This window comes from Canis lupus, chromosome 38 (assembly GCF_011100685.1).
Source record: "Canis lupus familiaris isolate Mischka breed German Shepherd chromosome 38, alternate assembly UU_Cfam_GSD_1.0, whole genome shotgun sequence".
Taxonomy (NCBI): Eukaryota; Metazoa; Chordata; class Mammalia; order Carnivora; family Canidae; genus Canis; species Canis lupus.
Genome location: NC_049259.1, coordinates 15,973,724 through 15,990,561, shown reverse-complemented (window position 1 = coordinate 15,990,561; position 16,838 = coordinate 15,973,724). Strand labels below are relative to the sequence as shown.

The following is a 16,838-nucleotide window of genomic DNA, read 5'->3' as shown; positions in this document are numbered from 1 at the left end:
TGAGTTAAATCTGAAGTTTAGTAAGATAATAAATAGCCACGTAAGATTCTTTAAATTGAATTTCAAATATTAACATGTTATATGGTGAAGAAAGACTAGTAGTGTTTGCTCTCCTCAGTTAACTCTTGATATTCATATATATTTTATTTTTTTTAATTTCATTTATTTATTTATTTATTTATTTATGATAGTCACACAGAGAGAGAGAGAGAGGCAGAGACATAGGCAGAGGGAGAAGCAGGCTCCATGCACCGGGAGCCCGACGTGGGATTCGATCCCGGGTCTCCAGGATCGTGCCCTGGGCTAAAGGCAGGCGCCAAACCGCTGCGCCACCCAGGGATCCCCAACTCTTGATATTCAAAAAACACTGAAAAAATTACATACAGTTCCATTCTTTTACAAATATAAGAATTGAGAGGAAATATTTCATATTAAAATGTACAAAGCTGATACAGATTTGCAAGGCTGATTAACTAGACTCCATTAGATAAGCAGCTCAGAGACAGAGAGCTTATATACAAAGAAGCAAAGTTAACCTAGTCATTAAAAATATTAAGCATTGTCTCTGATGAAGTAAATACAAATTGAAGCAATTATGACAAACTATGTAACTACCTTAAAGACATCAAATATTAGAAATTATATCAAATACTGATTCAAGCTGTAAAGAATAGAGACCTTCAAATACCTTAGATCACACACAATCTTTTAGCAATGAATACCAGACTGTTTATACCCTTTGATGCACTAATTACACTCTGGAGAATATATCCAAGCATATATCCCAAAGGGGAAAAAAGTATATCACATTATTTTTAGTAAAAACAATGGAAACAACTGAAATGTGCCACAAGCAGGGGATGATACGTAACCCAAAGAAAACAACATTGCTACTGGCAAGGAAGGAGCTCATGCTTATGGTAAAGCAGAAAGTACATAGCCCCAAACTTTTAAGTCAAAAGAAGAAAAAGAATGCAACATGACAGGAAACATTACTACTGTACCAAAATTTACGTTTATACACTCAAGACCAGTGTTTTGAAAACAGCTATTTTTTTAGAGGATTTTTTTTTTTTGCTGTATAGTTGCTCCTGAAGTTGGTATGAAAGATAAAAGAAGATTAAAATAATTTTTGACATCATTGCTATTTCAAGGGGAGTTTCTCAAGGTTTAGTGTAAGAAATCTTTCTTCCCTTTTTTTTTTTTTTAAACAGTGTCAGGCTTCTCTGGAAAGTTATTTCTGGGAACTGTGAAGCAGACAGCCTTTGTACGGCCATAGCTGCAATTTTATGATAATATTTCCAATGCACACTCATGGGTCTGTGGCTGGAAAACTTAGTTTTGATAAGCTGAAACAGAAGGTTCCAGACTATATTCAAATACATCAAGTTGAGATTCTGATGATCAAATGTTTTAGTATAATAATTTGGCTTTTAAGTTCAACCCAGAATTCTAATACTTTAATCCTTTGCATTTTAATGCTAAGGATGAAAGACTTAAATATGTGGCTACTGTAAATTAATCATCTTTAAGTGACTAAGTACATCATACTTAGACAAACTAAGAGATTTACAACATCTATAATAATTTTGTCTGTTCTTTTTGTTCTTCTCATGAGTTAGGCTGACGCCTCAACCAAGGACATTTTATTAAGTGACATTCGGATAAACTAGATTCCTATGATAGAAGTGGGTCATAAAGCAGGATTAAGAAAGACTCAGGTTGCCGTAAAATTTGACTTATTTTTTAAATAGTCTTTATTTTTTTAAACTAATAAGCTCTACATCCAACATGGGCTTGAACTCATGACCCCAAGATGAAGAGTCACATGCTCCTCCACCTGAGCCAGCCAGGGTCCCCTGTTGCCATAAAATTTTAGAACTGAAGTGAGAGTCAACAGTTTTAACTTTTTCACTGTTTCACATAACTTCCTATGAATAATGGTTAAAAATAAGTTTAAAAAAGTAGTAACATTAAAGGAAGCTTTTCTTTTTTCACAGGCCTCTCTATGAAAACATTACTAACATATCCTTTTACCCACAAAGGACCAAAAAAAGAAAAAAAAAAACCCACAAAAATTATGGGAAGGAACTAACTGCATTTAAACAAATAAGTCAGTAAAAAATAGCCGATATGTGATTCACTGATGTAAAGCATTTAAAATAATCTCCCAGGGGAAATTATTTTATATCACCATCTTTTAACTTCCACCAAAATACATTGTATATTTTAGTGGAAATTATTTGTGGAAATAAAATTACAAAGCCCAAACTAAGCTGAGAGCTCTGTACACAGGGATGGCTCACTACAAGGTTGTCTCCTAACCAGCATGAAGTCTGTGCCAGAAAGCCCCATTGCTACACTAAAAAGTACGGTTTAAATGAGATTAATTCTCTGAATTTTGTACCCCATCTACTAAGGCAAATAAATGAAGACAAAAGAGTACCAGTGAACAATATATGCTGGATCTCTGAATTATCTTAGTATTGGTTAAAATATCATTCTTAGATGGGCGAAATACTTAGAAAGAAGTTGTTTAATTGCAGTGTCAGCAGGAAAAAAGGTTAGATATTTGGGTTGTGTGAACCTCTGATATTATTTGGCTATAACATGTTAGTACCTTTGTAGTATAATAGCAACTATTATAAGACACATGGAACGTAGGTAGACAACAGAACAATGTGTTAAGAAACAAAATTCCTGTTTCTAGTATGTTCTACTTAAATTGTACATTTTCTGTTATCAGAAATTTCTTTAAATTTTTTAAATATCAGCTTCTAAGTTCAGATACAGTCATGAAATACTGGATTAGAACTTCAACTAACTTTTTAAAAAATATTTTAATTATTTATTTGAGAGATGGAGCCCGACAGAGAGAGAGAGAGAGAGCACAAGTGGTAGAGAGGGAGAAGCAGGCTGTCCATTGAGCAGGGAACGTGATTGCAGGACTCGATCCCAGGACCCTGGGATCATGACCTGAGCTGAAGGCAGACACCTAGTGGCTTAATGGACTGCGCCACTCAGGCACCCTTTCATCTGATTTTTTTTTAATCTTCCAAATATCTATACTGCTAAATACAAGGTTCTCATATTGGTGCAAGCAATTTCTCACAGAGGCCAGGTTTTCCCCCTTCTTCAACGAAAAGCCAATTTTATTCCTATTTTCATGTTGTCTTAATTTGGTACTTCATTGCAGGACAAAGAAGGAATAACTGTCTTTAAAGAAACAGACTGTGACAACTTTTGAGTAGCGAAAGAATCATGTTGCCTTCACTAGTTCTAAACAGGTTGCATGACTTGCCGATTTTCCAAACAAAAGAAAACAAAAACAAAAAAACGACCAGGGAGGAATTATTGAAAATGTGCTTCAGTTCTTAGAATATTTTAATTGTTGAACTTTAAATCTGGAGTACAAGAAAGTACTTACTTCTAAGCTGCCTCTCTTTATTGGATTCAGCACCAATAATTTCTTCAGAAGATTTTCACAGTCAGTGGACATATAGAAAGGAATACGGTACTTCCCTCGTAAGACTCGCTCCCGTAGTTCCTTAAAAAGGCAAAGGAAGCACTCATGACTGGCTGCTGAAGTGATCACGCCTGGATATAAAAGATTAGCACTGAATTTCACGGATACCTTCAAATTCTGGCCATCAAAAGGCAAGGAGCCACTGACTAGTGTATAGAGAATGACGCCGAGGCTCCACACGTCCACTTCAGGCCCATCGTACTTCTTTCCTTGGAAAAGCTCAGGGGCAGCATAGGGCGGGCTTCCACAAAATGTGTCCAATTTGTTCCCAACTGTAAATTCATTACTAAAACCAAAGTCAGCAATTTTAATATTCATATCAGCATCAAGGAGAAGGTTTTCAGCCTAAGAGAAAAATAATAAGAAGGACAATGTAAATGCCTACATCAAGCAAAATATTAATTGTTTCAGATCAACATATATTTCTTGCTTCTCTCTCTCTTTTTTTTTTTTTTTTGAGAGAGAGAGAGAGAGAGAGAGAGAGAGAGAGAATGCCACTGGGAGGAGTGGGGCAGGACAGAGGGAGAGGGAGCAGGCTCCATGCCCAGCACAGAACCCCACGGAGGGCTCAGTCTCATGACCCTGAAAGCACGACCTGCGCTGAAATCAAGAGTCAGAGGCTCAACTGACTGAACCATCAGGCACCCCTTTTGCTTTTCTTTCTTTTTTATTTATTCAGAGAGAGAGAGAGAGGCAGAGACACAGGCGGAGAGAGAAGCAGGCACCATGCAGAGAGCCCGATGTGGTACTCGATCCCGGGTCTCCAGGATCACGCCCTGGGCTGCAGGCGGCGCTAAACCGCTGAGCCACCCAGGCTGCCCTGCTTTTCATTTTTAAGCATATCATCAAATTAGAAGCCCAGCATGGTGCTTCAATCCATAACTCTTCAGAATCACATCTATATAAGATTAATTTAATTTTATTTTTTTAAAGATTTATTTATTTATTTATTTATTTATTTATGATAGACATAGAGAGAGAGAGAGAGAGAGAGAGAGGCAGAGACACAGGAGGAGGGAGAAGCAGGCTCCATGCCAGGAGCCCGATGTGGGACTCGATCCTGGGACTCCAGGATCGTGCCCTGGGCCAAAGGCAGGCGCTAAACCGCTAAGCCACCCAGGGATCCCCTATAAGATTAATTTTAATGCTATAAAAAGGAAGCTCTCGTTTATAAGGGTATCCTGCAACTATTTGAAAAAAGTTACTTAAAACACTTTTTCTTCCACACATTATTTTTTTTTAAGATTTTATTTATTCATGAGAAACACAGAGAGAGAGGCAGAGACATAGGCAGAGGGAGAGGGCAGGCTCCCTGCGGGCAGCTTGAAGCAGGACTTGATCCCAGAACCCCAGGATTGCAACCAGAGCTAAACACAGACTCTCAACCACTGAGCTACCCAGGTGCCTCCTTCCACACATTACGGTAAACCCATTTTTTTTTTCTTCATGGTAATAAACATCCTGGAACTGTACCTTAATATGACCTATTTTTAAAAATACAAGTTAACATAACACTAGCGCTTTGGGGGCTTAAACCAACAAGTTTACTCAAAAGTCCTCTATTTTAATAGAGTATCATTGGTTAATGCAAAGCTCAAGAGTATACTTAAAATAACTGCCAGTCAGGGGTTCTCTGACTACTGAATTCAATCCTTTGTCTTCTCTTATAGAATGCTTCCCCAGCAAAGTTTTGTTCTTTTAGTAAAACTAAACAATACAATACAGCCTCCACTAGACCTTAAGTTTCCTTTTGCTGTTCTAAAACTAGATTCTCAAAACAAAAACAAAAATAAAAACAAAGGGATCCCTAGGTGGCTCAGCAGTTTAGCGCCTGCCTTCAGCTCAGGGAGTGATCCTGGAGACCTGGGATTGAGTCCCACGTCAGGATCCTTGCATGGAGCCTGCTTCTCCCTCTGCCTGTGTCTCTGCCTCTCTCTCTCTCTGTCTCTCATGAATAAATAAATAAAATCTTAAAAAACAAAACAAAACAAAAAAAACCCTAGATTCTCTTCTGGAGGTATATTTTGGTAGAAAACAGTGATTTCCACCCCTATATTTTTAGAAGCTGGTTTTCCAAAATCCTGAATCATTAAAAAAAAAAAAAAAAAAGTTTTAAATGTGCCTTTTGTAAATACAAGCAATTCAATATAGTCTTTGCTTTTGTACATGTTTTATTCCAAACTCTTTTATAACTGATGGCCTAAGGAATTATATATTATTTTGTAGATATATTTTATGGGGTTACAAAAGGAGTAAAATTTAGCTACAATGAAAACCAGAGTTCTCTCTATTGCTCCAGAGCCAGGCACTCTACCCACCATACAGTTCTTCCCTCCCTCACCCTCCTTTTTTCCTTTTCTAAGGCATGCTAGCTTGGGATATCGGTTTTGAGAAATGGAGGTACATCTAACATCCAAATATATGTGATAATAATGAGGTTCGTTTATGACATAAATAGCACATAAATTTGGGAGATTCATCTTAAATTCTAACACTGATGGGCTGTGTGACAAAACCAAGTTATTTTGATGTTCTGATGTAAGGGCCTGGTCATTGTAAATTTCTGGGACCAAGTGTGAGCAAGCTGGACTTTCCTAGTTTCTGTGATGAGGTCTGGATGGATACTGAAGCACGCAAGCTGCCCTGCAAGAGCTGAGCTGGGAGGGACTCTGGGGTCTGCTCCAGGAGCGCACGGGAAAACGTGTCCCCTGACTGGAGGGAAACTCAGGGTGTTGAACATGATTCATTTTTTCCTCAGATTTCTGTTCATATAGCAAATGAGACGATAGGTGGGTGTCAAACACACAGCCAGGGAACAGTCCTCTCCTTTCTCTTTCTCTGTAGAAGTGATTTCTCCTTAAAATAGTTGCAGGAGGAAACTAAGAAATAGAAAATTTTGGAGCAGTAGAAAATCTGCAACCTCAGAAAAATGGAGCCAAAATACAGGATTAGATTTCTGACAAGTGCTTAAGACAGTCGTTTTTTTGTGTTTGTTTGTTTGTTTTTTTAAGTAGCTCCATGCCCAGTATGGAGCCCAATGGGGCTTGAACTCATGACCCTGAGATCAAGACCTGAGCTGAGATCAAGAGTCAGACACTTAGCCAACTGAGCTACCCAGGTGCCCCTTAAAACTGTATTTTTAAGTAGAATACAAACTAGTATTAGTAACTGACAGAGGTCATGGGGAGAAAAGTAATAAAAGAAAAATAGACTCCTAGGTAAGGAACGATGAAAGTTAAGTTTGGAGGAAGAGAGAAAGAGGGAGGGAAAAAAGACAAATATTTCAGTTCCAGGACTTTTTACTTTTAATAAAAGAAAAAAAAATCACACCTATTCGGTCATACCATTTCTTTCTTTTTAAAATTTATTTATTTATTGAGGTGAGGGGAGTGAGCACACAGGCAGGGGGAGGAGCAGAGGGAGAGGAAGAGAGAGAATTGTCAAGCAGCTCCCTGCTGAGCACAGAGCCTCAGGTGAGGCTGGATCTCCCAACACCAAGATCATGTCTGAGCCGAAATCAAGAGACGGATGCTCAACCAACTGTGCTACCCAGGCACCCTTATTTTATATTTTTTTAAAAAAAATTATATACATATATACTTAAGGTATGTCTCAAAATTATTTTATATACACAGTGAAATAATTACAACAACCAAACTAATTAACTTATTACCTCCTCACTTAGTTATTTGTGTGTGTGTGATGAGGGCACACTCATATAAATAAATCTACTGTCTGAAGCAAATTTCCTAGCATACAATACAGTATTAACTTTTTGAATGTGACACCAAAAGCTCAGGAGCCAAAGCAAAAAGAAATGAGAGACTTCATTCAAACTAAAGAGCTTCTGCATAGGAAAGGAAACCATCAACAGAAAGGTAACCTGTGGATTGGGAGAAAATATTTGCAAACTTTACATCTAATAAAGGATATCCAAAATACATAAGGAACTCATAGAACTCAGTAGCAAAAAAACAAACATCACAATTAAAAAATGAGCGGAAGTCCCTGAACTGACATTTTCCAAAGACATACAAATGGTCAAGAGGTATATGAAAAGGTGCCCAACATCACTAACCATCAGGGATCTGTAAATCACAAGCACAATAACACTTCCCACCTGTTAGAATGGCCACCACCAAAAATATAAAAGATAATAAGTGTTGGCAAAACTGTGGAGAAATGGGAACTCCTGTCTAGTTGGTGGGAATGTAGGTTGGTAGAGCCATTATGGAAAACAGGATGGAGCTTCCTTGAGAATATAAAAGTGGAACTACCACATGATCCAGCAATTTTTCTTCTGGGTATAAACCCAGAGGAAATGAGAGAGTACCCTGAAGAGATATCTGTGCTCCCATGCTGACTGCCACAAACTTTTCCTGACTGTTAAAATTTCTTATTCCAAATATGTTAATTTATACTCATCACATGCGTTTGATGTTTGCAAAATCATTTAAAGGCTCCCCCTGTTTCCTTGAACTTTAACGTAGAGAATGAACTCTGGGACTTACAGCAGACAAACCTGGTCGTATGCCCTACCGTGCTTCTGACAGAATGGGATCTCAGGCATTTTTAGTGGGGACAAAGTTCCAGATTTATCTATTAAAACAAGCTTATTAATGGTGAATCAAATCCTCGAGCCTTTAACACCATATAACTTCTCCTTCCTATTTTCTTTCTTTTCTCAGAGAAAATACTGCCTTTTATGATGTTGCTATGAAGATGATGTAAAAACTCCTTCCTTGGAGTGCTAGGCACAATTAAGCAACTGCAAAGATGGCTCTAATACTAAAAAACATCTGTTCATGATTAAGCTTTTTGTTATCAACTCAGTGGCTTACCTTAAGATCACGGTGAACAATGCACTTTTGATGGCAATACTGCACAGCAGATACAATCTAAAATAAATATTTGGATAAAAGATACATAATTATTTTATGCTAAAAACACTGCAATTTTCCCCCAATGATCATCTCCAATTGAGATAAATTATCAACTTAGATTTTAAAGTAGCACTGAATAGTTCTTAATAAAGTTAAAATGAGGAAAAGTTCACTTTTAAATGTGGACAGTACAGATAAGCAGCATTCTCTTATTAAAACAGTAAAATATTTGTCAGAGTCCATGAAAATTTTTATGGGCTGCTACATTTCTCTACTGACATGGACAAGTGTGTAGTTTGCAGTTCTGATCAAATGGTTTATTCCAACGTTGGGATAAGAGCTTTGGCACACATGAATCAGTCTATTTTAGGAATTATTATCAAATGTATTCCAGGCATGTTTTTTAAGTAAGGCCAATTTACTAAGAACTTATCAGTGGGGTATTTGGCATCGTCCTGTATTTGTTCATATATAAAGAAATGGGAAAACTGTTCAGCCTTAAGATGAAACCCAATTATCAAAAAAAAAAAAGAGGGAAAAATCAAATTAATATTAAACCTGTTATTAGGTCAATCAGGCAAAGTATTCTTTCCCTAACTAGATTTTGTATGTAATTGTAATTTTTAGCCATTATATAGGGCTCTTTGGGGATAAAAGACTATAAGAGGAGGAACCCAACAGTAAGAGCCAAAGATACAAGTGAGAAATAGATTATAGACACTTTTATGATAGTTGTTCACTACATAAAATACAGAAATTTAAAGAATCAGATAGCAATAAAAGTAAGAACTACTTTGTACATTAATTGTAGCTGATGTACAAGAGGACGGCCATTTTAATGCACAGCAGAACATTCAATCCTGTGGATTCAGTTAAATGGAAACAGAATATGAATTCTGAATTTTGGTTAGGCATTTACAAATGGAGGTAGAAATTAGATTTTTAAAAGTCTAAAGATGATGTGAAGTATGACCATGCTAATAGAAGTGTGGGTTAAAAAAAACCTTCACAGAAGGGAGATTGATAGTTCTGTACAACATTATTCTAACATATATCAAAATAGTTCAGACAGAAACATGAATTCAAAACAAAATCAACACACAATGAGTAATATATAATTCAATTAAGTTCATTTTGATTCAATAGTTTATTGAGTACCTGCTATGTGCAAGAAAATGTGCCGGTCGCTAGTGGAATACAAAATGAGCACTACATGGACCCTGCCCTGAAGGAGCTGAAAGTCTGGTTATGAGAAAACATGTATAGAACATGCATATGAGCAACTATAATACAAGGCAGAAGCAGAGAAGTAGAGGTACAGAGAAGTGAGGGGAATCATATCAAATAAAGAACAATTTCAGTTAGAAATGCTGTCTGGACTAGGTGATATTTGATCTAAGCCATCCTGAATGAGAGTAACATTTGAAGATGGGAGATCGGGTGATGGGGAGGCAGGGGTAAGGTGGTGAAATACACTGAGGTTGAAGCAACATAATATATTTGAAAAGCAGGTATGAAAATGGCAATAGTGGGAGTGCATTCCAAACTAAGCTGGTACTACAGAACCACTCAATGTTTTTAAGCAAAGCAACTGTGAATGTTTATGATCAATCTGAAGTGTAAATTCCCCCCAAACAGCAGAATCTTATGATGCATACTTGTAAGTATTAGCTTTCTTAAGCAATATGCTTTAAAATTCTAATATCCAATTTTCATTAAAAACATTTATTAGCCAAGAGATATATACCCTTACATATAAATATTAACACATCTTAATGAATATACTACAAGGTTATTTTTAGTAATATTGGTTTTCGAATCACTTTGTCTTGGTAACAGGGAAGAAGGCATGCTATTGATATTGATTTGGTTATCAAACATGCATTTCGACATTAGACAGAATGGTCTCCATGAAAGCAGTTCTACAGGCATTTCTGGAATAAAAATCCCCTGAGCCTTAAAACCTTAAGAATGGAAAGATAATTAAGAGAATGCTCTGTATTAAGCACTTTATTCTCCCCAAACTCTATGACCTCTGGCTTCTATCAGTTAAATGTGGTGGCTTATAATATTACTTAACTAGCAGGGTACAATTTCTGCTGTGCAAGAGTTCTCCCTTCTGTCTGACTCACTGCCAAGAATCAAGAATCCCCATGCACAACCTAAATTTTACTGAATTATCCTATGGTCGGATTCTCCTATCCCAAAACATTCTGTACCTCATCAAGTAGAATATAGGAACTTCCTTTATGATTGTTCTTCTATGGATCTGAAAACACGATTTACAATCAACCCTGCACTGACCCTAAAACCAGACCTGTCAGTGTTTTGCCATGATGTGCGAATGTTGGCTTGCTTTACAATTAACTTATAATTGAGTCAGGAATTCCCAAGCTTTAAGGAGTAGTCTTGATATTGGAAGAGTTGAATCAATATTGTGATTTTCTTTCAGGTCCTCAAAACTTCAGGAATGCAGAGGTACTTGTATGGTCCATGGCTGCTGAAGTGCTCTTAAATTGTCTTTGGCTGTATCAAATGTAGAGTCAAGGACATATATACATATGTACTTGCTAACACAGTACATTCCTACTGTTAAAAGTTTAAAAAATAACTTCATGATACAGAGCAAAAAAAGTACACATTTATTGTCTTAAATTTATAAAGAAGAATATGCACCTCAAAGGCAAATTAAAAAACATGACCTTTTGTCAAATGACTACAAAATATACATTTTAATATTTAATATATTTAGTATTTAAATACATTTAATATTTATAATAAAATTATAAAGAAAATATTTCCTATTACATTTTAAATAGCATTTGACACTCAACCTCTGCAACATGAAGAATATTTCAAAAAATAAGTCAGACTTTATTTTCCAAAAAAGCCAATTCATAATTATTTGGGTCTTTAAAAAACATCTGTGTTCCAGCCTCCTCTCCTGTTCCCACCCAACAGAAAAGATGGGCAAGTTCTCTGTAATAGCAGGCACCGTCACCTTCTCTAATTCCAGGGTACCCAACACAGTTTTCTCCACACAGTATGATTTCAGTGAATCAATACAGCCAGCCGACTAAAAAGAACAAGAGTAGTAGCAGTCTATAAAATGTAGTAAGATCCCAGTGGAAATATTTAACGTCGAGTGTAATTTTCACACTGGTCGGCTACTAACTACAACTGCGCGACCGATACCAAGAGAACCATGACATTCAAAGTGATGGCCAGTGCTTCATCTAAGGTGAGCCTCCGTCCCGGACTGCAGAGGACCACACAGTACGTGGCTGAACGCCACTCAGGTCTTCAATGTTCTGAGCTCAGTACCAGCTGCCTTAAGATTTCCGGTATTTTAGGAAGAATGTTTCTACAAATCTATCCTGAATCTAAGGGCTATGCCTATCTTTGGTATAAAGCATTTCATAAATTATGTTCCAAAAAGAATGACTCTATGAGATATCAACAATAGTTTTATCAAACTCACTTCATGATCAATGTGGAGAACACTAGGTAAAAAAAACAGTGAAACAGGTTTTTTAATTGCCTTTCCTCGAGAACTTTCAACTTTTTTCTAATTGTTTATGTAACATAAACGTAATACCTCTTAGAGGAAGACCCTATATCCATGTTCGGTGTTTCCCAAACCTACTGATCACAGATAGATCAGTAGCCATGCTTATAGAAGTACTGAGCTATTTTTAAATGAAATATTTTAAATTCATTAAAGTTTGGACTATAGCAAGTTGCCTGCTGAAATTTTACTTTAGTAAATTTTCTGAACAATTTACAATTCATTATTTGTCACTTCTACAGTAATTTATAAAGTATATTAATTTTAATCACTTCACTCCTAAAAATTAGAAGTAAAATCCTAGATTTTTACTATTTCCTTCTTTCTTTCTTAAAGATTTTATTTATTTATTTGACAGAGAGAGAGAGAGAGAGCAAGAGCACAAGCAGGGGCAGAGACAGCGGGCGGGGCTGGGGAAGCAGGTTCCCTGCTGAGCAGGGAGCCCAATGTGGGGCTGGATCCCAGGATGCTGAGATCATGACCTGAGCCGAAGGCAGATGCTTAACCAACTGAGCTACCCAGGTACCCCTTAAATTACTTTTTCTTATTTTATGATTTCTATAACAAGTCATGTTCAATTTGAACCGGAAATATACACATCTTACCTTATTCTTTCACATTTGTAAGGTTTCTTGCCTACTTGACTAAATAAAACTGACCACAGGCTTTAAATCTACAAAGATATGAGTTCTAATACCAAGACGTCCTTAATGACAAAAGAAAATACAATACCATCTTTAAGTAGTATGTGTATATACTGTATACCTGAAGCAATTAATACTTGGTAATAATTATTGGATAAAGGATTAAGTATTTCTTTTCTTTCTTAATCTAGTCTGTATTTCCAAAACTATCAATGAATTAATGAGACTCACCTATAAACATTCCACTATTTATGAACATCTAAAAATAACCATATGCAACTATCTTAAATTTAAATTCAGGAAGAACAATTTCTTCTTCAGTTTCCCATTCTTAAAAAGTGTAAGAAAGCAGGAATTTTTCTTTTTAAAATACCACATACTCTGAAGTCCAGTTTGTGATACTGTCCATTGTATATCACTAAAAACATTAGCAAAACAAAGTTAGAAACTACTTTCCATACCTGCCTAAATTTTGCACGGGCCTCTTTTTCTTTCATTCTTCCATGGGCAACTAAGTAATCAAATACTTCACCTGAATCAGAAAGGTAAAGCAGGCAGTAAAATACACATCGATTAACAATATAAGCAATGTCAAGTTGTGGCCTTGTTTTTAGAGAAGCTCCACAATTTTCTGGTAGTTTTACATAAATCACAAACTATTACATGAAGAGAAAAAGGGGGGAGGCTACACATAAAATTGAGTATCCGTAGCAGCTTATGATTTAGCAAAACTCTTTTAAAGTCACAAAAACATAACCGAGAAAACTTGCTTTCTGATTTCAAGTATCACACAAAAATACAGTCAACTCTTTATTATCCATTCTAATAAAGGGAAGCCACAGTGTGAGCAATCAAAAATTACATCTGGCTTTGTATTTGGGGCCTACGTGTCAGACAAAATAACAAGAGTCCTATTACGCTGGATCTCTCTTCAATTCTACTTGTCATGGAGTTATGATCAAATTCCTTCTCACTACTTCCATTCACATTGATTTCATTATCTTTCTTCCTATACTCTGACTATGCTATTCTCATTATACTCATTTCATCTATTTTGGTACTTAACTATTTATACAGAATTAAATCATCCTGTGTACATCTTTCATTACTCCAAGTGAGCTTCAGTCATCATATCTTCCCCACACCCATGACAGAACACAAAGTGGACAGACAATACATACTTGTTGAAATAATTTAAACTAGAAACTATACAAATTTCCTATTAGTTCCATTACTTTAGATGGCTGGAAGACTTTTTTTTCATTTGCCTATAGTCAATACTAGTAAAAAACCCAAATTATTTAGTTACAATATTAAAAATACAATATCTCAGTGTAAGGGAGAAATTTATTTTTTACGCCCTTATAATTTACACTACATAGGTATATATGTATATTAAAAACTCACAAAATGGCTTGAAGAGTTCTTGTAAATACAGGACAGTGGTTAAAAACCTAGGCTTTAGAATCAGACCAATTTTGGTATGAATCCTGGTTTAGCCCTAAGTAGCTACTGGGAGACATTATGAAGACTTAACTTTATTAAGACATACATATTAAGCATAATATGTATGCTGTTTATCGTTAAACGGCATACATATTAACACAGCCTTGTGGTGGACCTTCACAAAAACAGAAGCGTCCACCGATTTTTAGTAGTCTGTAATTTCTCATACCTATCTAGTGCCTATCTCACACAGCTGTTGTAAGGATTAAATGAAATAATGCATGTGCTTATTAGCACAGTGACTGACATATAGTAAGCACTCAATAAATTATATATTTGTATCTATGCATACAGAAAATCATATATATGCAATATCAATCCTATAAATATATAAGTAAAACATTAAAAACCAAATATGTAATGAATGATGTACATCAGATGAAACTAATACATCTACAATGTCAGACAACATATGATATCAAGCATACTTAAATGATTGAATGGGATGATTAAAACAGAATGAGTGGAGCTCTAGTCGACTCATCAATAGTAAATTCTAGATATGTGAATTTAGGCTGGGAAAGATATATGCAAGAGTTCAAAAATATGGACTCCTCTTGAAGTTCTGCCTAAAACATCCACACCCCAGATGTTTACAAGACTTAGTCCTTCACTTATAATGTATTATTTGTTTATGATTTGCTTCCTCAAAAGAATATAATCTTCTTGAGGGCAGGGACATTCTTTGCTCACCCATGTGTTCCTAGCAACTACAATAATAACATCTGGTACAGACAAACATTTAATAAATATTGTTTGCATGAATGAAAAAAATGATCATGAATGAAAAAAAAATCAAGACACCAGAGTAGCCCCAACACCTACTTTTAATAGGCTCTTCTGGATTTAATGTGGTTCAAAATCATATAGGGGTTCCCTGCCTACCTAATCACCAAAGATCTTTTGCCCCATTAGTGAGCCAGAATCAAATGATCTAAATAATACTGATGAAGAGGCAGCTGTTTGACCCAACTCTTCATTCGTGTCAGATTCAATCCTAAAATGTTTAGAAATTTCGGAGGAAAAATATTCAGTGTTGATTACAAAAGTTACCCTGCCATTTATAGATTAAAAAGGCAAGGAAACAATTCTAGATTTACCACCACAGAACCATGATGGTTTGTTAGAGGATCACTGATGGCCAGACTCAAAACCTATCACTAGAAATCAAAATTGAACAAGAGAGCACCTGGTTTGGGCTGAATTCCAGTGTGTATATGCACCTCTGTAGGCTGTACCCCATGACCCTCCCAACTACGTTACTGAAGGAGAAGAGTGATGACACCCTGTGTTCTCTGTGACTCTTAACTATTGCCCCCCTTCATTAGTACCAATAGAGAGTTGACTGTACTTACCATTTATCGTTAAACAGCATACATATTAACACAGCCTTGTGGTGGACCTTCACAAAAACAGAAGCGTCCACTGACTTTTAGTAGTCTGTAATTTCTCGTATCAAAGCATGTATAGCCCTTTTCTTTCTCTAGACTTTTTAGAGAAAGAAAAGAAAGAGTCTAACTGAACTAAAAATAACACCCAGGGTTCCCACGCCGACAAACTGTTACATAAATGTAACTGAAGGACAGAAAAATAGAGAAATAGTTAATTATGTGGTACCTGTAGGTTCACTAATTTTATTACAGAGCTACCTTTTGTGCAAATTCACATGGCTGTATTAATATTTTTTTTAAATCCTGTAATAATAAACCTTGATGACATAGATTTTCAGGTTAAGTCAAAAAACCTACATCAAAATACTTTCAGGAAACCAAACCCACTAAAACTTTCAATCTGCATTAAAATACTTTCAGGAAACCAAACCCACTAAAACTTTCAATCTGCATTAAAAAACAAAAAAGCTATTAAAATATATGTAACATTTGTAGTAAAATTTTCAGAACTCTAAAAACGTATAAAAATACCTAGTTTAGGTACAACAGACTAGAATAAATCCTCTTTATCCCAGTTACATAAAATCTGAATTACCATAAAATCTATATACTTTTATTAGCTAAAAGGAGTCAACACTAAATTCAACTCTAAGTTTTTCTACTGATTAGCAAAAGAGTTAATTAGCCAAAGTGGTTTAAATAATTTCAGCTGCCCTCCCTCTTTTTTAATTGCTTAAATTCTTAATTTTTCAATTGCTGAAAACCTTCAGGCATTCTTTTTTTACTTAAATGATTTATCTCCAAAAAATTTTAAATGTGTTTCTAAGAAAGCCCTATGCTTAACACAACAGTGATTTTGAGCCAATGTACCTCTCGTTTGAGGGAAAGTGCAGAAGATGATTATATACCAATGTTTAAAACTCACTTCCACTTTTGACACCATGCAAAGTATACATTCTATTCTACAAATGCATCTTATTTCTTCTCTGTCAATTCAATCTTCAAATCAATACTTGTTTAAATTCAAACATTTTATGGATTATCTTGAAAATGAATGTATATTGACAATCTGTCATATATGAATCAGTGAAATAAAACATCTGGCCTAAAGCATACTTATACTATAAACTTTATTAAATACATTGTGAATTTGAAATTTCCTCATAGCCAAGCACTTCTAATCACAATAATAGACTATTTAGATAAGAGAATCAAAACATTCATAGATAAAATGCAAATTTTAAAGTTTAGGAAAATATCCCTAGGCAATTTTTAACTAAGCCAAAAATTCAACTTATCCAATTATAATTGTATTATAAT

General features: G+C 35.6%; 1 protein-coding gene across 6 annotated transcripts in view; it reads right to left on the bottom strand.

The window, feature by feature from the left end:
* Positions 1-16,838, bottom strand: part of MARK1 (microtubule affinity regulating kinase 1) — a 116,455-nt gene that overhangs the window by 31,841 nt on the left and 67,776 nt on the right. For all 6 annotated transcript variants that reach the window (XM_038586176.1, XM_038586177.1, XM_038586178.1 and 3 more), the window contains exons 6-9: positions 13,083-13,153; positions 8,368-8,424; positions 3,635-3,871; positions 3,428-3,547 (exon numbers count right to left, since the gene is read on the bottom strand). In XM_038586176.1, the coding sequence (XP_038442104.1) occupies positions 3,428-3,547; positions 3,635-3,871; positions 8,368-8,424; positions 13,083-13,153 (485 nt within the window). The remainder of the gene's footprint in view (positions 1-3,427; positions 3,548-3,634; positions 3,872-8,367; positions 8,425-13,082; positions 13,154-16,838) is intronic.